Below are 25,594 nucleotides of genomic sequence, written 5' to 3'. Positions count from 1 at the left end.
TTTTTTCCCCATGAATATTTACAAACAATGTTTATGGCCTTTCTCTAGAAAGATAAAAGCATCTTTGTCATAGGGTGTGTTCGAGTGCTCTCCTTAAGTGTACCATATCGTACTACATATGATATCTGCACTAGAGGAGCACTTGAACACTTCAGTTCTTCAATTTCTTTCTTGTGGGCACTGGTTCATTTGAAAAAGGAAAGGCAAGTTTCTAAATATCAAACTTTAATCAACCTATATGCAAGGTCAAGTGCTGACTTTTTAAAATATCTTAATAACCCTTATCCCATTCAACAGTAAAGATGCATGTCTAAAGATGGTAACATCATGAATATTGCAAAATCTCATGTATCTACATTCCTACAATCTAAAAGCATGAATGGAATGGATATGCATCAACTACAGTAACTTACATTGTATGCAGGGCTCCACACTAACTTTTTTGTTTGGTGGCCCGATGGGGCCACCAAAATCCTCAATTTCAAATTTTTGGTGGCCCGAGAGAAAAATTTGGTGGCCCCGAAAAAAAACACAGTAAAAAACATTAAAAGTCCTGTTTTTTTAATGAGTCAAATATCTAAGTTTTATCACAGTAAGAATTTGAAGTTGAATGTAGAACCTACTCATAAATAAACCTCAACAAACTCGCAACATTCACTCTCAGGCACTCATTCAGTCCTTATCATCCATCCTTTAAACAAATTTAACTGCTAATTTCCGGCGAAAAAAGTTACGAATAAATTGACACACTTTTCCCAAAATTTAGGTGGCCCGCCTCGGGCCACCAAATATGCCCTTTTTTTTTTAAATTTGATTCACCATTAGTGTCGAGCCCTGTTGTATGTGTAAGTATCATTCTGGGGAAAAACAAACATTGATACCCTGAAACAAAGTACGAAATAATATGTGGCGCTTTTTAATACCTCATTTCTTAATTTGGCTATAAAGCTAAAGACCTGGTAAGGTGGGGTGACTAGGTAATGGAAAGGTTTGTCTGACTTGGATATACTCAGGAATTCCCATAATGAATTGTGTACAGCTTTATATGCAGCACACATGCAGCCAAAGAATCTATTAAAACAAAGAATCTTGTATGCTTTGGTGCATGCATTCCCTGATAAGCAATTCTATTCTAGCAGGCCTGTACTTGTTGTGGTTTTTCAATGTACCCTGTTGGGTGGCGAATGAGGATTGATTCAATCAGGCTATCCTTCCATCACATAGTGTCACCATGATACTGGGTCATTAAAGAAACTTTTTAAGACTATACATCTGAGAGCAAGGACCCTTTCTCTGGAATCATCTATCTGCGCAGAAACTCACTTAATTTTACAACAACGAATTAACAGAGTGGCAGACTCCTCCAAATGGGAAGAAATTCAAGAGCTAAGGCCAAACAGCACACAATAATCAAATCACTGCTTCTCACATGGTCAATAATCATGCCTTCTACTGCCATGAGAGAGGTGATTCTCTTTTTTTCCCCCTACATGAATTAGATCTTTTACGTAAGAACAATATTCATAAAACATTTTAATTACCATCTTCAAGGATATATCCAAACTCTTCAAATCACTGAAAAGCAATTTTCACTTTCAATATTTGTACATAATACAGAAACTAAATAAAAACCGAAGTAAAAAGCAATTTGAAAATTATCACATGATGATGACTGTGACAGTGACCGTTCAAATGACTGTGGTTCATGTTGTTCCCACTGGGCATATATTTCACCATTTAGAAAACAAGAAGGTTTGATATTTCTGTATCAACTCCGTCCACAGTTCCTTTTGACTGACAGTGACTAGGAGTTAACAGATCCCGTTCTTCCTGCAGATGCACATTGACAGTCAGCTCACATCATTTGTTGGAATTCCTCCATTGCACTTTGGTCTGATGCCGGCTCCCCATGCCTCAGCAACCTGCATGCAAAAAGAGATGATTACTGGATGAGCGTATATACAGGAAAGCATGCTTCAAGAGTCTTCCTGCAAGAAAGCTGTTAAAAGCCCTAGCATGGATGCCAACCCTGTAAACAACACTGCAGTACACTGAGGACTGAAGGCATAGTTCATGGTGGAAGAAGAAGAGTATTCCCCCATAAAAACCTGTGGTGGTTTTGGCAAAAATAAAACAAAACATAACAAATCAAAGCAAAACAACATCAAAAGAGTACAAAACACTGCTAAAAGTATCAGTTGGCATCTCTGCTCTGGCAGTCCATCACTTTTTTCCCTTACTGTAACATTCTGTGCTGAATAAAAAACAAACTTAGCATGCTATACAGCTGCATCTGGGGAAATGTTACTTTTGCTATGTCTGTTTGTTCTTTTTTCATATATTGTTCAAAGAAATTCATTGCAGTTTGAAAGTACTACAGAAATCACCTCTTGGATGCAGAGGCACTGAAAGAAATCAATCAAATGCACGAACTACATTTTGCATGTCTGTACCTCTTCAAAGCAAACAAAATGCATTACATCTGTGGTTTCTTTTTGTCTTCAAAACAGAGTTGTGAACAGTGCAGACATTGGCAACATTATACAAATAGTTGATATCTGTTCAAACAAATTAATAACATCACATATTTAAACACAAGGTGAGATGAAAACCAGAATGGTATACACACAAAGTACTGACCCTACCAAGTTGACGCTATTTTCACAAACTCAGCAATCATCTCTTTGGATGAGGGCTTTGTGGTAGCCTGGGACTTGGTATTACACAGACAGGGTGCTACACAAGCACTTGCCCGGGGGCAAGTGAAAATCAAATTTGGGCAAGTGTTTTTGAACAATGAGAACAAATGCTTGCCCGAATTGGGCAAGCAAAAAATTTTGAAGCCACCTTTTTTCCCTTAAATTCCCTCAACAAACTCACAAAGTTAACCACACAGAAGTCTAAAGATAATGGCTGTTAAGTGATGCAACACACTTAATATTTCATTTCAGCAACTTTCCAACACTTTCGTGAAGAAGTCCCAATGCAATGCAAAAGCAACACTTGATCTGACCAAGTTTGTTACTCCATTCTGTTTAAGCTTGCGAATCAATGTGTGCTGTTTATTCAAATGATTGTGTTTTATTAAGCCCTTGACTTACACAAAGTCATGATTTTCTATATTATTTCCTAATATTTTGGGCTTTCTTTTTGGGCAAGTCAAACTGATACTTGGGCGAGTATTTTGCATCAAATTTGAAAATCCGCTTGCCCGATCGGGCAAGTGGTAAAAGAAAGTTATGTAGCACCCTGCATGGAGACAGGACCATCAAGCTATGCACCAGCATGCTAGTGTGGGTGCCCTAGAACTAGATTTTTTTTTTTCCTTCTGACCTTTCTCTCCTCCTCCTCTGTTGCCATCTCAACCAGCGGATGAAGCCTGCACTGAGGATGACACCAGCAATGAGTATCCCGGCAGCCAGGGATAGTCCCATGGCCATATTGCTGATCAGGATATGGCTGTGAGTAGGTATCTTGGTGGGGTTGTCGTCAGAGATGTACGGTGGGGTAGGCGGCAACGGAGACTGGCTGGCCACATGCTCTGAACAGACACTGCTTGCGCCTACAGATGGTTTAAAAAAAAAAAATGAGATGAGCATGGAGGTGGGTATAGAGAGACAGACAGACGGACACAAAGAAGTGATGGTTAATATGCCTGAAACCATAAAGCAAAATGTATGCATGGTACAATTGTGTGTATATGTATGGCTGTATGTATGTTTCTTTGCGCTTGTTTGTTTGTTTGTTTGTTTGTTTGTTTTCTTTCTTCTTTTTTTTTTTTTTTTGGGGGGGGGGGGTCGAACATTCCATTTGTTTCCAATGACAACCTTTATGTGGATTCCAACCACCCATGTGGAGGTAAAGACATGCACAAATAACAGCCAAAGAATCAGTCCTATCCTCCCCTACGCCAATGTACGTAGATTGGTGGATAGTACATTTGCCTACTGCACGATAAAGACATGAAAGTGTTACCTTTCTGCATCACACAATGAGGCAGGACATGCGCCATGCATTTGTGAGCATGTAATGTGTACAAGACATGCACCTTGTGATTCTTCAAGTATGTATTGAGAAATTGCATATCCCCTCCCCCTTTTTCTTTTTTATTTCATTTATTTATCTTTTATTTATTCATTTATTTGTTTGTTTATTTATTGATTTATTCAATTATTATTATTATATATATATATATTTTTTTTTTTTTTTTTTGGGGGGGGGCTTTTTTTATCTTGTTGTAACAAACAATGCAAGTAAGGGAAATAATTATAGTTTCACCTCTCATAATAAGGAAATACAATGTATATATTTCTGAATTAGATTGTTCCCATGAGTGAGTTTGGTCAATGACATACAAGTACAAGCAATGTATACATATCTCAGAATATACACTGCCATATTGGTGTTCATTATCACAGGGTTTGCCTGTACACAATTTATTACCATCACTACCATTATTTCTATTTCATTATGACCATAATTGTGACTATGATCATAATTCTTATCATTGTATTTATAAGAATAACCACACCATTCCTATATCAGTATCATGATAATGTTGTTGTTGCTGTTGTTGTTGTTGCTGCTGCTGCTGCTGCTGTTGCTGTTGCTGTTGTTGTTGTTGCTGTTGATACCATCATTAGGTGATACGCTATCAGCGTATCACCTATTGTGATTGTCAAAATCTCTCTTTATTTCTTTTTATTCTTCTTTCTTTCTGGACAATTTTGTGTCATCAATATCTCAAGAATGACATTACGGAATAACATGACATTTTCAGGGAACATGTCTCATGACAATATCTAGCCACAATAAGGTTTTCATGACAGTAACATATCTATGACGTCGTCTAGGCGCCATTTTGTGATTTTTGGACCATGTTACATGATCGATCATAACTTCATAACTAAAGGTCATTTCTGTATCATTTTTTGTGGACATAAAGTTCAGGTCACGTTCTATCTTACTTCTTTTGATGCTAATTACCTAGGACATCATTAAGTGCGCGTAAGCGCGCGTCAAAATTTTAAAAGGCTCAAAACAACTTTCCAATGGGAAATCTCGAAGTTTCAGACAATTTTATGCGTTTCAAACAATTTTGCGCGTGCGCGTCCGTCCGCGCATTTTCGCGCGCACAGCGCGTCAGCAACATGAAAATACACTTTTTTTGACAGATTTGGATTCCTGATACTTTGAGCAACAATATCCATTGATTTCTAATCGATTCCTACAAATAACAAAGCAATGCACTTGCGTCAAAGTTCAAATTTCGCGTGCGCGTCTATGTGCAAATATAGTGAAAAAACATGTCTTTGTTTATTTCGCCATAGCTCTTTAAAACGTCAGGTGACCCTATGTTTTTATTGCATATTACAAAAGCATATAAATTGGACATGACGTTTCAAGTATCATTATTTCCATAATTACATTATGACGTCATCATATCGTCATCTGAAATCAAAAAAGTGGAATTAATTTTTTTGAGGTACTGTTTCTGACATTCATTTGCTCGTATCTCTGTTGTTTAAGCTCAATATTATCCCAAATTCAGATATGTTGTACTTTGAACATTTGCCTTTCAAGTCCATGTCATGGTTTTGAAATTTGATGACGTCATCATGCTTTAAATTGTGTTTAAAGGTAAAGACGCAAAATCGGACAAGTTTACGTGTTATGTCTATGGGAGGTGATTTTTTTAGAAACCATGCATTGACTTGACAACGTTTAAGCACCTTTATCTCAGCTGATTTTGCTTCATTTCCTCTGAAACTTATTTATGTTGTAGCTGTGACAATAAGCTGCAGTAATCATGCATTTTATTCTTTGAAATCTCCTCATGAGGTTGACAATTTTGCAATTTAAAACTGAAAATGAGAATGGAATGCGGACCAAACGATTCCTGATTCATCTTTCACGTACATAAGCTTACGTTCCTCTAATTTTCTCGTCGAGACGTATGGTCGAGTGGTTAGAGGCGTCGTCTTAGAAACGTGAGGTTGCACACGTACGGGTTCGATCCTCACAAGAGCACGAAAGAAAATAATATATTTTTTTTACTTTTTTTCTTCAATAGAGTACTACACCTTCGTCCATGTAGAAATCACGTTTGCATGTAAACACACCTATACGCACACACTCACACAGTATACCTTTGTTTTGCGTTGGAGACTGCATTACTTCGACTGCTGCAAAATTATAGTTTTGCAGGTTGGGCTTTTCAAACTGATATAGTATACTGTCACAACATGAAATTTGTTCATATTAATTCAGTAACACAATGTAGTCGTGGTTACTTTGTGCTGATTTATACATGTAACAAGCTATACATTGTAAAAAAGGTATTCAGTCTTCTGTATTGATGATTATTTGTCAATTAGTGGTTTTTGTGGAGTTTCAGATAGTGATAAAAAGTATGGATGATAAGTGCAGCGATAATTCCTATAGTTAGTTCAAAGCTGTGTTACAGATGTTTGATACATACATTTAGCATTGTGTGTGTGTATATACGTGTGTATACAGGTTGGCCATATGACACATGCTAGACAATTACTCTTAATTGATTAGCAAACGTGATCAGCTATGGAACTGAATATGGTACTAATGTATGATGTTAATGATTCTGATTAAACTGTGACGAGTTTAAAGGGATAGCATAACTGTGTGTAAAAATAAGGCAATTATAAGGATATTTTAGGGCAATTTGATAACCATGCCTATAATAATTTCATACAGGTACTAATGCCTGCCTCATATTCAAATGATAGATCGTCATGTCAATAGCAAACTGACAACGTACGATGAATGTGTTATATATTGAACAACTGTCTTTCAAGTCCATAACGTTCCCCATATTTTCCCGTCGAGACGTGTCGCCGAGTGGTTAAAGGCGACGTCTCAGAGACGTGAGGTTGCGGGTTCGAACCCCACAAGATCACGAAACAAAATAATTAGCTACTTTACTGTTTTTTTTTCTTCAATTTTGTATTACATATTCGTCCATGTAGAAATCACGTTCGTATATAAACGCACCTATACACACACACAGACACACACACACGCCATATCCCTCTTTTTTGTGTGTTGGAGACCACATTGCTTCGACTGCAGCAACATTTTGCAGGTTGACTTTGTCAAACCGATCATAGTATGTAATGACGACGACTGAGGTGTTGTACTTTGAACAATTTTCTTTCAAGACCATGTCATTGTTTTGTAATTTGATGACGTCATTACACTGAAAATTGTGATTAAAGGCAAGGTATCAAAACCAGCCGATTATAGGTTTTATGTCTGCGGGACGTATTTTTCCCAAGTTGCCAGAAATGGCATAGCGACCTCAGTCGTTACAAGGCCGCTTTTCCGTCTAGCAATGCAATAGATGTTCACACGGCCACGTTAGTTGAGTGGGCATTGACTTTCCCCCCGTTATATCTATACATTGTTGTTGTTTTTTTGTCTTACCATTTCCGTGGATGACCCGTGGTCGAGTGGTTACAGATACGGTTTCGCATGCACGCTCAATATAACTTCAAGGTGCCTATATCACATTCTTTTCTTTGTCGATCACAGATGACTGTCATCTCATGACCACAAGCGTATCACCTAACTCGTCCTCAATGTGACGAGTTTTCATGTCTCGTTGACATTTGATATTGAAAATGTTGGATACATACCATGTGTATATTCAGCCCTTGAAGAATTCCAGGACTGTCCCTGCTGATCCATACACGTCACCCAGGCTGACAAATTGTCCTCATTTAAGGTAATAAACTGCATATCGTCGCTTGGAAGACCTACGGTGTGTTTGAAAACCTGACCTCTGACAGCATAGTGAAGCACGCAATCCATTTTTGATGACATCAATATGGTGGGCTGCCATCGTACTATCACATAATTCTTCTGCGCCTCTGGCCTCCATACGCACAGCACCAGAGGAACATCTGTAGAGAAGAAATATACAACAAACTACACGTGAATGAAATGCCGCAAGCTCTATACAACTGCATATTCTTAGTACAGAGTAGCAGACAAGGGCTATTGGTCAGAACTAACTTCAAAACAAATATTCACCTAATCGCTAATTTCTCTTTCACCAAACATCATCAAATCCATTCATGGTGGCCATATTCTGACAAGTTTCAAGATCGTATCTTAATAACGGACAAGGTATGTAAGTTTTCTACAATTGAATATACACTGCAAGGTGCACAAGAGCACAGGATATGAAATGCTGATAATTACTGACAAGTTTTCACAGATATAACTTTTTGCTATTTTTCCAAGGAAATAACTTTTTGCTTATTTGAAATAATTGATTTCTTTGAATTAAAAAAAAAGTCTGCAAAGTCTTACCACAAGTACACTAGCACACTTTTAAAAAGTCTAAAAGTGAGAATTTCAGCTGTAGTCAGGGAAATTACACTGTGGTAGTACCTTGTACCCAAAGCACAAAAGTTATTTTGTTCAAACCTCCTCGCAGGTCAGTTTTAACATCTGTACAACTTCTGCATTGTAACACCAGAGTAAAAATCCATTTCCTCTTTGGATTCTATTCAAGAGAGTTATACTTTAGGTGTAGGTGTGGCAATCCTTACCAAAAAAAAGAAAAGAAAAGAAGTAACAATCAATAGCTATATATGCATAAAAGCTCTTAACTCTTAACGTGCCATGGTCGCCGAACGGCGACCTTAGTCCTGACGTGCCATGGTCGCCGATCGGCGACTAAGAAGAGCGAGAAAAGCATTGATCATTTAAGTTCTTGTGGTACCTTAATGTGTTACACCAAGAAACTGCAAATGATATGTACTGGTAGCTGATTAGTGTAACCATCGTTTCCACTAAAAATATGACCATGATTACATTGGAAAATTTTGAGTAAATAGATGATTTTCCAGCTAGATGTATTTTTTTTCGCGTCGGGAAAATCTGCAGTGAGCGCACCCTCAGCGAGATGTGTATGGACCAAAAGTCTCATTGGTAAACCATGTGTGTGTATGCTATTGAATCTGCGTGTATTGTCTAAGCGGTTCCACTCGCATTGTTCCGCTTGGATACTGTCCTGCAGGAAGCTGCTTTGATTTTGTCCCTCAAAGAGGGTCAGCTTTCGTTCGTCGGTCAAGTCTTTCATCCTTTTGTTTTGGTAAATGTCACTAATCGTCCCCACGCTAGCATAGGAATTGCGTGCGGACAAAGGCCAGCTGATTTCAATAGAGTACCCCCCCCCCCCCCCCCCCCCCCCCCCCGCAGTCCGCTTAGACAAAAGGAGGATTAGTAGGTTTTTCCTTCTTAAGTGGACAAAAGATACTCTTCCAGGGACAATTACTTTAGTTGCAAATACAGGATCTGGGACTAAAGGACTCGCATTTGGGAATGAATTACTGAGGCAGAAACAGAAATTGCTAAGACAAACCAAACTGCTAGTATCTTTGGTATCATACAATTCTAGAAGGCAATTTTGTTATCATTTGAAAGAGGAGATATTGCTATAAAACTTTCTCACAGAGTCAAGAGAGCATCCTATTGAAGAAAAACCACGACTGACTCTTTTTTTCAATACTACACAAAAATTTCTAATAATTTTTTTTTATGTATCAATTATTTCTGCAATATTTCAGGTTCAGATAGATATTATGGCAAACTGACTACATGACATGAAAGAACAAACATTTCTTGATGTATGTTGTGTAGAACTCAATTCAAAACAGTCAATACTTTCAGAGATATGGCGGTTTTAAATTTCATTGTCAGTCCAGTTTCGAAACGTTCTGGCATTAGGTAAAAACCTCTGGCACGTTAGGGGTTTTGGGCCTGGCACATTAAGAGTTAAGGTTAAGAGAAAATAATTAAAGGACTCATGATCTCCCAGAATATGCGGTACTGCATTGACACACCTTGGCAGAAGAGCACTGCATCAGCTATCAATATACACAAATACATTTTTTTTTTTTTTTTCAGTTAAAGGGATGGAATAGTTTTGGTTAAGATGGGATTTAAGTTTTTCAACTTTTTTGTGAGGTATAATGAGAAACCTCTTATGAAATATTAAAGATCATAAAATTCTAAGAGGAATTCAAAGTTTATTTGATGAAAATTGGTTTTGAAAAGGTTGAGATATCCAAAACAAAGCAATTCAAATAAAATGTGGGACCCACCTCTTATTAGGATCACTTTGTTTTACTTTGTTAATGGATATATCAACCATTTTAACACTGATTTTCATTGAATAAACTGTGAATTGTATGTTCTTTAATATTTCATACGCGGTTTCTAGTTATTTCTCAAAAAGTGAAAAGCTTAACAATCCCCATCTCAACCAAAACTACACTATTCCTTTAAAATCAACAAAATTACAGTTTACACCCAACCCTGTCCTCCTGCAGATTATGGAAAAAAAAGTTTTGTTCTGAGCATCTCACCACTGTCTGATACCAATGAACGGAGGCCGCTGTCTGTGCAGACATGCCGAGAACTGGAGTTTCCTGTAAACAAACAGCAATAATACTCATATTAAGCTAGAGTATAATGAAATATGTCAAGCATACTACATCTCACACATTGCGCTGAGAAGGAATACCATTACCATGGGTAATAACAAAGCAATCTTCAGACAAAAAATAAGTGCTACTGATCACTGACTTTATGGTGCTTTGTGTCATTTGTTATTTTGTCAACTCTTAAATTTGACTTTTGACACAAACTATCATTTAAAGGGACTGTACAGTACTGGTTGAGGTAGGGATTCATGTTTTGAACATTCCTAAGTGAGATAATGAAAAGCCTCTTATGAAATATGAAAGAGCATGTAATTTTAAGAAGGATTCAACGTTTATTTGATGAAAATTGGTTTTCAAATGGCTGAGATATCCCAAAAAGTGCTAATAATAAAAGGCGACATGCCACAACTTTATTAGGATCTCTTTGTTTCACCTTGTTTTTGGATATCTCAGCCACTTCAAAACCGATTTTCATCGAATAAACTTCAGATACCCCTTAGATCTGCATGTTCTTTGACATCTCATAGAGTGGTTTCTGAATATCTCGCAAAACGTTAAAAGCTAAATTTACACCTCGACCAGAACTATACACACCCTTTAAGCTAAGTACATTGTAGTAATTGACGATAATGCATATTTCTCAAGTAGATATTACCACTGGACATTTCTTGCTGAAGTCATGGTTGGAAAATTGAATATATGTCCGAATCAAAGCACAATGGCATGTCACCACTTTGTTCTTTGTACTTTGTTCAAGCCATTACTTGTCTTTTTATTTCCATCCTTGCCCCTAAACAAACATCTACACTAGATGTTCCTAGTAAATTGATGGATTAAAATCAATGATAATGTATATGTACAGTATCCTTTCACCTTGACCTTTGAAATTAAACTGTGACCTTTAGAGAGCACAGGCACACAAATGCCTTGATACATCATCACCTGAAGGTTACCATACAGCTGTAATTGTGTCAGGGTTGTGGATGATTTTGCTCATTATGAAATCAAGAGGGCATGAAGTGTAATTTTAGGAAATCAATAATTGCATTTTCTCAAGCTACTTAAATGTATCCTAAATTTGACCTGATGCATACAGAAAGCACACATTTATGTAAACTCATGCCCCCCCCCCTTATTTTTTTTTTTTTAATGCTCACTCGGAAGAATACAAATAACAAGAGACCCACGGGTCTAGCGCTCACCTGAGTATCGCAAGTTCACCTTTCACACAGTCACTAATCTAAATTATTCACAGCTCTACCAAAATTTGACCAGGCATTCTCAAGTAGACGATGAAAATGTACAATAAGGGCCCAATTTTTTTAAGATTCCTTAATTTGGGGGGATTGGGGCCCCCTGGGGCCCTCTGGGTGGGGCATGGTGCCCATTTTGATAAATTGAGATCCTGACCCCCTAGGGATGCTACCTGCCAAGTTTGACAAAAATCCATCATGAGGTTTTCAGGAAGAAGATGAAAATGTACAATTCAGGCCCCCATTTGGACCCTTCCAACCACCCCCCCCCCCCCTACCCAAGAGGGGCACCCCTGGATCTCCTATGAACAAACTTGAAACTGCAGTCATTAATGTACTCACTCATAGTATTATCTCAGCTCTATAACTTCTGATTCTAGAGAAGATTTATAAAGATTCCTTCATTTGGGGGGGGGGGGGGGGGGGGGTTGGGACCTCTGGGGGCCCCCTGGGTGGGGCATGGCGCCCATTTTAACAAATTGAGATCCTAACCCCCTAGGGATGCTACCTGCCAAGTTTGGTGAAAATGGGTCATGGGGTTCTCAAGAAGAAGATAAAAATGTACAATTTAGGCCCCATTAGGACCCCTCCTCACCCCCTCCCCTGGGTCCCAAGGGGGGCACCCCTGATTCTGCCATGAACAAACTTGAAACTACAGTCATCAATGTACTAACTCATAGTATTAACTTAGCTCTATCACTTCTGGTTCTAGAGAAGAAGATTTTCGCGGATTCCTTAATTTTGGGGGGTTTGGGCCCCCTGGGGGCCCCCTGGGTGGGGCATGGTGCCCATTTTAACAAATTGAGTTCTTAACCCCCTAGGGATGCTACCTGCCAAGTTTGGTGAAAATGGGTCATGGGGTTCTCAAGAAGAAGATGAAAATGTACAATTTAGGCCCCATTAGAACCCTTCCCCACCCCCCTCCCCTGGGTCCCAAGGGGGGCACCCCTGATTCTGCCATGAACAAACTTGAAACTACAGTCATCAATGTACTAACTCATAGTATTAACTTAGCTCTATCACTTCTGGTTCTAGAGAAGAAGATTTTTACAGATTCCTTAATTTTGGGGGGTTTGGGCCCCCCTGGGGGCCCCCTGGGTGGGGCATGGTGCCCATTTTAACAAATTGAGTTCCTAACCCCCTAGGGATGCTACCTGCCAAGTTTGATGAAAATCGGTCTTGGGGTTTTCAAGAAGAAGATGAAAATGTAAAAAGTTTACGCACGACGCACGACGCACGACGCACGACGCACGACGGACGACGGACGACGGACGACGGACGACGGACGACGGACGACGGACGACGGACGCCGGACGAAGGGCGATCGCAATAGCTCACTTGAGCCTTTGGCTCAGGTGAGCTAAAAATTGAACATTAGTGTGTCTCTCGGGCAATGTGATACAAAAAACAAACAAACAACACTCTGCAGAGTAGACATTTCTGAAATCACCCATTCCTCAGGAGTATCCAAAGGCCATACACAGTATGCATCTGACAGCATTATGACAATGACAATTATTTCATCATTTATGGCAGAAACAGAATGGTCACGACACTGCAAAGAAGCTGACTCATATGAAAAGATGATTTCTAAACTCATTTACCTGTCACTTACATGTAAGGTCATCATTGTGCATAATCCCTAAGACCCTGGGATTATGACATACATTTGTACATAATTGACATGCTGTACATTGCAGCAGATCAACATTATCTATTCTACAGTGACACCATACACAAAGTGCTATGCAACTTGTATACACATCTATGTACATCTGCAATGCTCATATTTACTAAAGACAAACTCTCACCCACCTGGAATAAATGGCAGTTCAGGAGAGGAAGGTGTTTTAGACTGTCCATTATTCCTTGAAGTATCACATCTTACGCTGATGAGCCATGTTGATGACATGCTTATATCACTGACCAATGAAAGACCATGTGATGTGGGCAGGCCATTGAAGTGGACTTCAGAGAGCCTGTATATCAATCTGTATAACAGTTCACAGTTGGACACATCGACTGGAGTGGGTGAGGAGACTCCCCACTTCACACTGGTCTTGTTGGTAATGGAATCGAAGTCAACACAGATGTGGGTTGCTGTTTCACTACCTGCAAGGCAAAAACAGTCAATGTAATGTCTGAAAGACTGTGCACAGCAGATTAGTACAGTGTGCATGCAATACGATGCAACACTCACAACATAAAAGCATTGGGACAAAATTAATGAGGTCATTTTACTTTCCTTACAAAAAGTATATGCCAACATAAAATCCCATTGCCATGCACAGGATATAGGCACAACATATCAGCATGTCCTCTATTATAGTCTTGGCATCTTGCAATAATGCTCTTGTTTCTAGATTTAATACCAACATAAACATACTATGCACACACATAATCAACACACAAGCACTAGGGCTGCATTTTTAAAAATGTGTGTGTGTGTGTGGGGGGGGGGGGGGGGGTTATACGACATATTCCTAGTGCCAGGGGGAGAAAAAGATAAATAAAAAGGCCTTTTATAGCATTTTCTCATGCCACTTCAACAACAAGGGCCCAAGTGGTTAGACCCTATGTATACGGTACTTAAATAAATGAATAATGCAAAAAGTGCCCCGCCCAAAAAAAACAACAAAACAAAACAAAACTGGGTTGCGCCGGCTCTGCACACACACACACACACACACACACACACAGACAAAGATGACAGGAGCTGACCCTACAACATCCACTGGCAGTTGTCTGCTTTCACCTGTTCTTCTTCTTTTCAATCCTTTATTCAATTATTTTTTTGTTTTTTTTTCTGCTTTATTCAATTTCTTTGGATTGGTCTACTTGAAGGAGAATGCACCCAAAACAGATTCAGTAGGCGTGTCTTCATCAGCCCGAAGTTTCAAAATAGCGCGCTATCTTGCGGTTAGCAAACTAGTCCGATGCCAAAATAGCGCGCTATCTGTGTAGTGAAGACGCAAATAGCGCGCTATTTGATTGGGAAAATTTCTCCCAAAATCTTGGTCTAGTTCGTGAACTAGAACGCTAATTCGTGAAATACTGTAAAAGCGGAAATTTTCGCGGTGTTGAAATTTTTGCGCATTTCGCGCAACCAGAAACCAGCGCGAAAATAAAAGCACGCGAATATTTTTGCTTGCCGTGTGTTCGTGTACTTGGTGTCTTGAATCCGCGGAATTAAAAACACGCGAAACTCTTCTCACCCGGCAAACCGCAAAAAATTAGTCGCGCGAAAATATCCACTTTTACAGTAGCGCGCTATTTTGGGTGCGTCTCCATCAGCCCGAAATTTTCTAGATTCCTCCGCGCTTCTGGTTCGCCGGCTGGCTGTGGAAAGTGCGTGTACAAGCTAGTGACTGTGTATAGTAGGCCAGGGAGGTGGGAATTCCCACCTCTCTGAGTAGGCCCTACATACACGCACACGGTGTATTCAAGGATCACATGTGTGTACTATAGGCGTACTGTTATTGACATCTTTAAAACCAGGGAGGTGATTCTCAAGTGCCGTGCATGCTAGCTGTTTTTTGTAAACTTCTTCTTCAGGTCCACTCTACCTTAGCTGAAGATTCTTGCAGATTATGTGTATTTTGGATTTTTTTAAACATTGCAAATCGTTTATTTCACTGTAAGATGCCTCACTGGAGAGAAGAAAGAGTAGCATTATTAATATCCCTTTGGAGAGAATTTGCTGTACTGCTCACCTCCCTGATTGTAGTACGAGTATCTGACATACGGTGATATAGGAGATTTTGAGCGGGGAAATCCACTTTCGAACCGCAAGCTAAGCAGAGCAATGATGCAAAGTGCGCATGCGTCAATTTTCGGGCAAATTTCCCCAAGCGGGCTGTTCGAGCTGATGAAGACGCACATTCGCTGTATCGGGCTATTTTCTAAGACCGCAAAATATCCCGCTAGTTTGAACTTCGGGTTGATGAAGACACGCCTAGTGAATGCAGGCATTTAGCGGCACACATTGGTAAAGTTTAAGGAAAACCAGACAATCTGTTCGGTTATGAATTGTTCAAAGTTTTTGTTTTAAAGTCTACTGCATAAACGTGTACACACAACATATTACATGTATCACATTGTATGTGTTGCCATCATGGCATAAAAGGACATTAACAATTCCTGTCAATGTCACAGCAGGACAACAACAAAGAGAAAGAGAATTCAACAACAAAATGTACATTTTCTACATTTCTAGCAAAATGAAAGTGCATCTGACTTGAAGTGTACCTCCTTGAGAAGGAAAGGGCATTAATATTGTGCTTGTCGAGAACAAGTCAAATGAAATCTGCACTTTTTATTAAAAATGAATTTTGCAGAATTTTCTTTATATTTTCTTTACATCATTATCCTACTGTGACTTCACATTTGCTACAATCCTCTTATCACATAACGGCTGCAATGAATTTGACAGATTCAGAACTTTTGAACGGATTATTTGAGTTACCCGTACCTCATTTAGAACTTTACTGATGAGTTTTTCACAAATTTGGTGCTGAATTCACTAAATGCACATGCAGGCAAATGTGGATGTATTTGGTAAGTTGCAACAATTTCCCTTTAAAGTGTTGTCTCCTTGGAAGCCAGCTTACTAATTATGTGACATGTACAGTGTACACACTGCCGAGTTGCAAATGCTTTGCCTTGGCTTTTAATTTTGGCCCTTTACAAATGCCAGTCCATATCTTTTTCTTATCTATCACTCATTGTTATCATTTTCCTTGAACATTTTGTAGTCCTTCACTGAATTATCTCAATGTTAGTGGAGTATCTCACAAATGCAGTGATCATGGAATTGCCCTTCTCTTTGACTGAAGGTTCATTTGTTTTCAAAGCAGTTGATATCATTGTACATCCTTAGAACCAAGTTGGCATGCCCTCAGACACAGAGTCATGGAAATACACTTTATACCCATGTTTTAAAAAAAAAGGAAAAAAATCACTGTATCGAATACTAGAATCTGAGGGGCATACCTCACATCTATAAAATAGTAATTGCAAAGTTCTAGAAGTTTGCATATCATTTTGCCATGTTGAAGATAGAAGAGCAGTAGGTATCAGCACAATTACATGGTATGTGTTTTGTAAGTCAGTGACATACTGTACACATCACAGTGACATACATGACACTTTGTGAAGTCACTCTGTTGCCCAATCTGTTGCACAGATACTGGAAGGGCCTCTTTCAGTCACATACAATGTACACTGACATACAAACCCCATCCTTGCTGGTGAGATTGACTGTTCAAAATCTTGCGATCGTACACTGTATCATTAGCAGTGTAGCATTTACATTATCTGTCATACAGAGTAGATTTGACTATTGTAGCATTATTGGGGGAAATGCTGGGAAAGGAAGACTGGATAAATTACAGAATTGCAAAATAGAGCTCTCAGGATTATATTGAAGAAGGAATGGAGTTTTCCCAGCCAGGATTTGTTTGATATTGTGAAAATTGATAATCTTTCTCATAAAAGAAATAAGCAAATTTTGTATATGAAGTATAAGATTGCATATGATACAGGGAGAATTTTTAAAGCATATTATTATGGTTTAAGAAATGTGTATAAATACTTCGAGTTATTTAAACCACTAACCAATATTAAGAAACGGAGTTTTTCATTTCGAGGAATTAAAGAATGAAATTGATTGCCTCTAGAGGAATCTGAAAGAAATGTCCTTTACTAGATTTACATTGAATTTAGTTTTTTCATTAATGAGACTGTTTTCAGTGATGGAGTCATGTGTTTTGTGTATAGCTCATTCTGTAATAGATTTTGTGTAGACTTACAATTGTATTTGTGTCAGCGGGGGGGGGGGGGGGGGGGGGGGGGGGGGAGGGGATAGAGAATGTGATATCTAGCCTGTACGCTCAAGTGTTTTCTTCTACTTCCTCCTTTTCTTCTTCTTCTTCCTCTTTTTCAGTATGATTTTGTGTATCATTATGTTTTTGTATTATGTGATGTAACTGTTTTTAAGATGCACAGACTTGTTGAAGAACAGCCTGTGGCTGAAACAAGTGACCGTGTGGAAATAAAATAAATGAATACATAAATGAATAAATGAATGAATGAATCCATGTATCTACGTATGTAACTGTAAGTCATGTTGGTGACAGAGGTATTGTTGACATCCTTAAACCATTTCAGTGCTATTCAGTCTTGCTCTCAGCCTGACTCTTTAATATCTTAAATTTCATCACTCTCTGGTTTAATATCGTCTAAATTTCAGAAGCATCAAACACTTGCAGGTTCACTACATGTAAGTAGAAGTTCTAACGTCAGGTTGGTAATAAAATTCAGTAATGACAATAAACAATTTTGTATTGTTAATGGTGGTATGTTTCAAATCATCAATTCTTATTGACTTAAGAAAGTATTTTAATATGGTGCTCAGTGCAGTACCAGCACGTGAAGAGGGGGGGGGGGGGGATTGTACTTCTGTGCAGTCTGAAATTGGAACAGTAACAGTCAATGCAGCGCAGTGGTGGTGACACCTATTAGGCCAAGTAAAAAAAGAAAGTAGTTTCTCGTCCGGGTTTTTTGAGCAAGGCGATGAGGGAGGTCCTTACTATTTGATATCTTGCTATTTTTTCAAGGATCGTCAAAATGAAAGTAATATGTGTTTATCGTCCGGTAGTTCTGAGAAAGGTAATGAGAGAGGGCTTTACAATTATTGTCTATATTCAATTTATGAAATGAAATATCACTCTGGTAGCTGTGTTATGAGACCAGGTCCCAAGTGTGCGTCTTGCCTGCACTCTGTGCATTTTCAAACAAATAGATATATGTGCCATACTTGAAATGAAACTTCATGCATGCAGAAATACATTTGCTTTTTCTTTCCACTACAGATGTCAAGGGAAAATGACCATCTTAATTCTGGTATTTAGTGTTGTAATGGCTTTTCTGATACCAGTGTACTTGCAATTCTGATGTATTGTGCTATTGATTGAAACAGGTATAAAACATGTCTTTCAACAAATGTACGACTGAAATAAATTCCATGATATTCAAAACACTGCTTTATTTATTGGTGTTTGTGACTTTTTGTGTCCACACAGCTGGTATGTATATCTGCAGTTCTTCACAGTACAATTGTAGCACATTCAACTGGAAACTGGCTAGTACAATTGCAGATGGATGTCAAAATGATACTGATATGGCATTCTAGCATTAAACGTTTAAAGATGTTTCTTCATGTTCTAAAAAGACATTTGATAATCACTCATTATTTGGATGATGAATTATTGTATAACAGTACACACTACAGATGATACCACTCACGGCTGTGTCCGTGAATTTACATCGTGAAGAAAAGTATCCCGCAGAAATACGAGACAAACCAGAATCCGTGGAAAAGTTATTTATTTTGTAGATACACCCATTTAATAATTCTACATTTGCTGGAAAAGCGCATTCATTTTCTCTTCAAAATAGAATGTATCGCCGTGACAGACCAGGGGATGGGGACCCTGGACAGCTACAAAACACGCACACTTTGCCGATATACGGTGCGGCACGGCCACTGCACTGGCACCAGGGAGGTGTGGACCTCCCTGCTGGCACCGTACCTTCCGACACTGCACACACATGCACATAGTCACAATGACATGAAAATGTATACAAACTCGATACCGTACAATCTTCACAAGCATTTGTACAGTACAATTCATCCGCTTAAAATATCAGAAACGGGGAAAACTACGAACAACGCGCGAAATATGCGTGGAATATCAGCGATTGTTCGCAAAAATGTTGCCGCTATCGCGTTCACGACGTATCGAGTGCGCTGTACATCACAGCCCAGTAGGCCGGCCCGCCGCGCCGCCCATCCAACTACAGTGCAGTTCGACTGCTTTGTGGGTCATTCCTTCTTGCCGATCGGCCGAGCTCGCAGTGTGAAATGCATGCGTTATTACATACGCACTACACACAGAAGCTACAGCTGTACTATAGTCTACAGCTAAGTAGAGGACGCAAGGCGTAAAAATTAGAAATGAGACGTCACGATTGGTAGGTGAATAAAATTGTTGATCTTTTCTTTTTTTTCGGCGGCCGAAAAAATAGTAAATATCAAAAGAGTCGATGCGGCAACTGAAAATCGATGCAGGCGGGGAGCGGGCTGGGACGAGAATTATGAATTTCTTGGTATTTTCAGCGCCATTTTGAAAATAGTAAATAGTAAAAAATTCGATGCGGCGGCCAAAATCGATGCGCGCGAGGACGAGAAACTGGTTTCTTTTTTTACTTGGCCTTAAACCACACCAGCGACCCCAACCCGTACCAAGTCGGGGTCGCATGGCAGCCCTATGGCTATAGAAGAAACGCCTGATATGGCTTAGCATTTTGGTGACCAGAGACCAAAATACAGGGTTTTATACTGAAAATCATGGCTGTACTTTTAGATAAGATACTTACAATCAGAGCCACCGAATTTACAATACGATCTGTTTTCAGAGCCCTGTGAAAGATTTTATCTGAGGTTTTAGTCCTTCCACACTTCATATCGTAGTACAGCTTACACAGCGCAGGCGCCAACAGCCTTGCTGTCAATCAGGTATGGATAAAACGTAGCACATATTATAATTGTGCAATGTATGCGTGTGGAAAAAAAAAAAAAACCCAGGACGGCTTGCTGAGAACTGAAATGAATATTCATTCGCACATGCGCAGATCATTTTATTTACGTTGTAGCGGTTTGAAATACCCATGTCTTATATTGTCTGGTATTCTGGCTGCTGTAAATTACGCTGTCTGGCAACCCCAGCATTTTGTCAACATCCACGCGAACTTTCTTTGTGCGCCGACACATGACAGGTGCGCACTACATTCTTCGCCTTTGTCATCGTGCCGAGGTACGCGTAACTCACATTCCAACAGTAGTCGGATTTCCATAAACACACCTCTTGTTTTGCTGTCATGGACACAAACTACCAATTAGTGGTGAGCTGTGCATTTTCACCAGCCAATTACAACCCTCCAAGCTCCTTTCCGTGACGATTTCTCTGCGACCACGCTGTTTCATTTTCCACGCTTCCTCACTTCACAATTAGCTTTCATCCTGTTAAGAGCACGTCCTAATCGTTGGAGTCACGCCGTCCGTATAGTACAGTTAAACTCGCCTAAGTCGACATCGCATATGTCGAATAATCGCACAAGTCGATGATTTAAAAAAGTCCTGATTTTTCCCCATTGACTTACGTGTATTAATTCACTCACAAGTCGAATTTTGTAAGTCGAATACTCGCCTAAGTCGATGAAATTCCAAGAACACTTTCACGGAAAAACCATTAAATTCACTGTGCCTAAGTCGAATAAGATTTTATTGTGCAATAAATCACTGTCAAAATCACGAGACGCCAGTTTTTGTTTACATGAGAACTAGCCCGACCAGACAGGTGACAAAAAATGATCTAAAGTACCGGTATCAAAATTCAAAGCGATCGCATGCGATTGTTGAACTCTCTTCGTGTTTGGAGGTCCGCTGGTACTACCCTGTCGCGCTAGCACTACGTACGTACAGCTACTGGGCTGTGTAGTTGTGCGTACAGCGACTGGGCTGTGTATAGTCTGTGTATGTTTGCAGTCTGCGCTGTGCAGTGGATGGATGAAGCTGCTGAGTTTTCAAAGCGGAAAGTAGGGGGAAAGTTACGGGCACAGGTAAATCAGAATTACACCTCTACACGCATTTCAAGCCACGGTATGGTAAACTGGAATCAATCACTGCTCAAACATCGTTCATATTCACTTCCTCAAGGTTTAACAAGGGTGTAAAGTAATCGGACCTGTGCCAATACTAATGCACTGTCCATGCAAAGTTCGCCGCGGCCCTGCCGGGCGACCCGTGCTGCGGCACACCTCTCCAGCTCTCCGCTCCAGAGTAGACTTGACATACATGTACATTTTATACATAATGTAAGTGTGGTGTAACTGTTGTTAAGTCGATTTTTTTTCGACTTACGCACAAGTCGAAAATCGCCTAAGTCGATGTGTTTTGCTCAGTCCCGAGAAGATCGACTTATGCGAGTTTAACTGTATTACATTTCTCCCACGTCTTTTCTCGTGGACGACACCTCGCACCGTGGACTGTCATTACATACGGATAATTATACGCCTTCGGATTATATTCATACGGATTATACGCTTTCATATTTCTCCGTTTTCGGACTTCTACTTCGCGATCTGCGCTGCATCTTTAACGCATCCTACATCGCAATTTACATTACACTGTGTCTCTACTCGAGCTCGGATTTTATACTTTGCGATATTCGCTACGTTTTACATCGTGACTCGCACCTTCTTCAGGTTCTACGCTCCAATCTGAGGGACTTTCTCGTCGCTACGTTTACCACGATCTACGTCGCGTTACGTCACTGTTTTGGTCCTGATAGCGTGCTGTTAGTGGTGTGGCAGACTCTACCAGGGACCTCGCAGTTCTCTACCCAGCGCTCCAGCGGTGGACATGATACTCTCGCTTGTGCTAGCCGCGACACTCGGAGGCTATTCCACGCTGTCGTGTCATGCGCATCTGTCGTGTGTCGGCGCACAAAGAAAGTTCGCGTGGATGTTGACAAAATGCTGGGGTTACCAGACAGCGTAATTTACAGCAGCCAGAATACCAGACAACATAATACATGGATATTTCAAACCGCTACAACGTGATATGTTCAAATGGCGATTCACATCTCACGGAGATGGTCTCAAAGACGATGACGATTAATCTTGTTTTTGGAGGTAATGGTGAGTGATACATAGTTGCACTATCAAATATTCAACAATATGGTTGGTATTACAACATGTGGCTTTTCGTTGCGAATCCAAAGTGTCATTTTGAACGATGAGTTGTTTACTGAATTGCAAGCATCGCAGTGGACTTGATTACTTCACTAAATTGCATATACCGTAAGTCTTCGGGGCGCTGTTTAACTGGTTACAGCGCCCCGCGCCGGGGTTAGCTAGGTGAGACCCAAGTCCTACTCCTCTACTAGCTATGCCTATGTACAGTAAATAATTAGGCACCGTTTCATGAAAGTTGTCAGCCCAGTCAAGTTGTCAAATGTCAGTCTCTAACATCAGAACAGCAGTAGATTTTAAGGATTTCAAGGATTTTACTGAAACTGTCAGCAAGCTTGTCAGGGCTGACAACTTAATCTTTAATATTCTTAATCTTCTTAACCTTTTACTACCTTCATGGTTTTCGACCTTGTTATTAATGTTAAAATAGTCAATTTATATCTTGCTACATGATATAGGGTCTAGATTACAAATGCAATTACTTATCAATGTAAAATAGATCACATTCCTACTGCTTTTTTATAGCTCATGATGTCGAGTGGGTCGATAATATCATGATCAGCTCAGGAAACATTTGGTTAACACATCTCCATTATGGCAAAGCAAGGACAAAAGTAGACAGAAAGATCCGTCTGTCCGGAGGACTCTTTTATATTTTGCCATTAACGCTGTCCTCCGTTACGGAGGGGATCCGTGAAGCCAGACGAAGTCTCCGCGGAACATTCCCCGACGGACAGATACAGACCGATCTTTCGGTCAAGGACAAAAGGTAATAAATTACTCACCTGTTGTGGAAGCAGATGAACTCAAAATGTTTGGTCCCAAGTAGAGAAGACTTGCAAATATCAACATCATAGGCATTGCTGCTGGTTGTTTGACATGACACTATTGACAAACATAGTCGACGTACATTTGTCTCCATCGAACGCACTACAACACTACGTGTACGTAAAGACGTAGTTTGCGTTGTTTATAAATGCTCCGTCCTCTCCGCTATCCCTAGCTACTGGGAAACTTATCAGCTGGTACAAGTGGACGTGGTGATGGATAGAGCAGGAGGCCTGAACCGCAGTAATTGATGACATTCACATTTACAGAAGTGTTTCGCTCGAACCTGCTACACCTGTAAAGTGAACGGCAACAAATAAAGAACATTTATCCATATCCCAGTCGCCTAACCGAAGTATTTGTACGCGGATAAAGGGCTCTTCAGGATGGATTTAGAGGAGGCGGGACACAGCCTTCGGTACACCACAGATCACAGTGGCTACATGGGCAGCGCACGCAGTCAGTGTGTATGTGCCAAAGAGATTATAACACAAGAGGGCGTAGTCCAGTGGGGAGGCAGCCGCGCGAGGCCAGGTAGCTGCCAATTCCCGTTGTGGGAGCCACCATTGCACGGATCTGTGGTGTACCGAAAATGACTGGTTTTCGTGATTTGGTCACAACTTTTGTGTACTTGGATGCTTCCATTGCAAATCGCTTCATGGTGTTTTTGTTATCTCTGTTGAGTGCTTTTTCCACTGCAAAAGAAATTATAGTCATTTATACTCTTCAGCTAGATAGAGTCATATGGGGTGGGGGGGGGGGGGGGGGCTATTCTTAAACTGTGTAGGCCTAGGGTCCCTATCTGACTTGATAGGCCTATATTTTGGGTATATCTCAGTTGTTGTGCAGGACCTTCTAATTCCATTGCAATTAGTCATGACTCTTTTCGGCTCTTAAAAAAAAAAAATCATACGAGATGGCATTTCAGGCTACTGTAGCCTACAGGGCCCCGTACCGTGATAAGTCTAGTTCGGACTGGCTTCGGTGTTTGGGACATCTCTGAAATCTCTGAATTGTCAAGACCCTTTTCTATGCAGCTGATATTACGTATGGTTGAGGCACTTTGGGGCTACTGTCTGGGGCCCCGTACAGGATAAAAAACTGGTGTTGGTGTTTTGGATATCTCTGATGTGACGTGCACTACCAGGGGCGGATTCAAGATTTTTTTTTTTCCAATTTCTTGTGTTAAAAAAATAATAAATGGTCATGACACTGCAAAGAAGCTGACACATATGAAAAGATGATTTCTAAACTCATTTACCTGTCACTTACTTGTACAAATGTACATGTAAGGATCATTGTGCATAGTCCCTAAGACCCTGGGATTATGACATACATTTCTACATAATTGACATACATTGCAGCAGATCAACATTATCTATTCTACAGTGACACCATACACAAAGTGCTATGCAACTTGTATGTATACACATGTACATCTGCAATGCTCATAGAAAGACAAACTCTAACCCACCTGGAATAAATGGCAGTTCAGGAGAGGAAGGTGTATTAGACTGTCCATTATTCTTTGAAGTATCACATCTTACGCTGATGAGCCATGTTGATGACATGCTTATATCACTGACCAATGAAAGACCATGTGATGTGGGCAGGCCATTGAAGTGGACTTCAGAGCTGTATATTACTAGTAATCTGTATAACAGTTCACAGTTGGACACATCGACTGGAGTGGGTGAGGAAACTGTGTTCCAATCTCAAACCTAGAATCATTGTTTTCATGGAAACACTGTATTTTCATCATTATAGGAGCTAATTTGCACATTATGCAAATGAGGTTCAGACTATGTACATGGTGAAATGTTTACATCGCACTTTTAAACTGACATTGTAAACATAGGTTTCAACACTTTCGGTGTTCCAATCTGAAACCTAAAAGCCTAGTTTTCATGGAAACACTGTATTTTTATCATAATGGGAGCTAATTTGCATATCATGGAAATTTAGTCACTTTGCCCAACTGGATTTCTTGGGACTTTTAGTACCGGTATGGTGTTTAGGAGCCCATAACAAGTAGCACTGCAGTGGAATTCCTACTGTTGCAATTTTTGGTGGGTGAAACCCTATTTTGACTGGACTAATGTGATCTATGACAAAATGTGTATCCAGTTTCTATTAACAGTGCTTCATTTCTTTCAGAAGTACAGTATATGTAGTAGTCTATCGAGTATAATGAGCTTGCTTTGG

The 25,594-nt window shown here is 39.8% G+C and overlaps 1 protein-coding gene across 1 annotated transcript; it reads right to left on the bottom strand.

Moving 5' to 3' along the window:
• On the bottom strand, nt 1-23,819 carry LOC139729823 (uncharacterized). Its single transcript, XM_071640749.1, has 6 exons — nt 23,347-23,819; nt 13,562-13,858; nt 10,416-10,478; nt 7,674-7,940; nt 3,334-3,562; nt 1-1,922 (listed from the first exon to the last, which is right to left on the bottom strand). Exons 1-6 carry the CDS (start codon nt 23,420-23,422, stop codon nt 1,856-1,858), a joined length of 999 nt encoding a protein of 332 aa, XP_071496850.1. The 5' UTR covers nt 23,423-23,819; the 3' UTR covers nt 1-1,855.
• Nucleotides 23,820-25,594: the final 1,775 nt, after the last annotated feature.

Source organism: Diadema antillarum, unplaced genomic scaffold, assembly GCF_040938485.1.
Source record: "Diadema antillarum isolate AM-2024a unplaced genomic scaffold, OU_Dant_1.0 seq00000264_RagTag, whole genome shotgun sequence".
Taxonomy (NCBI): domain Eukaryota; kingdom Metazoa; phylum Echinodermata; class Echinoidea; order Diadematoida; family Diadematidae; genus Diadema; species Diadema antillarum.
The sequence above is the reverse complement of the archived record's forward strand: the minus strand, read 5'-3'. Positions and strand labels throughout refer to the sequence as shown.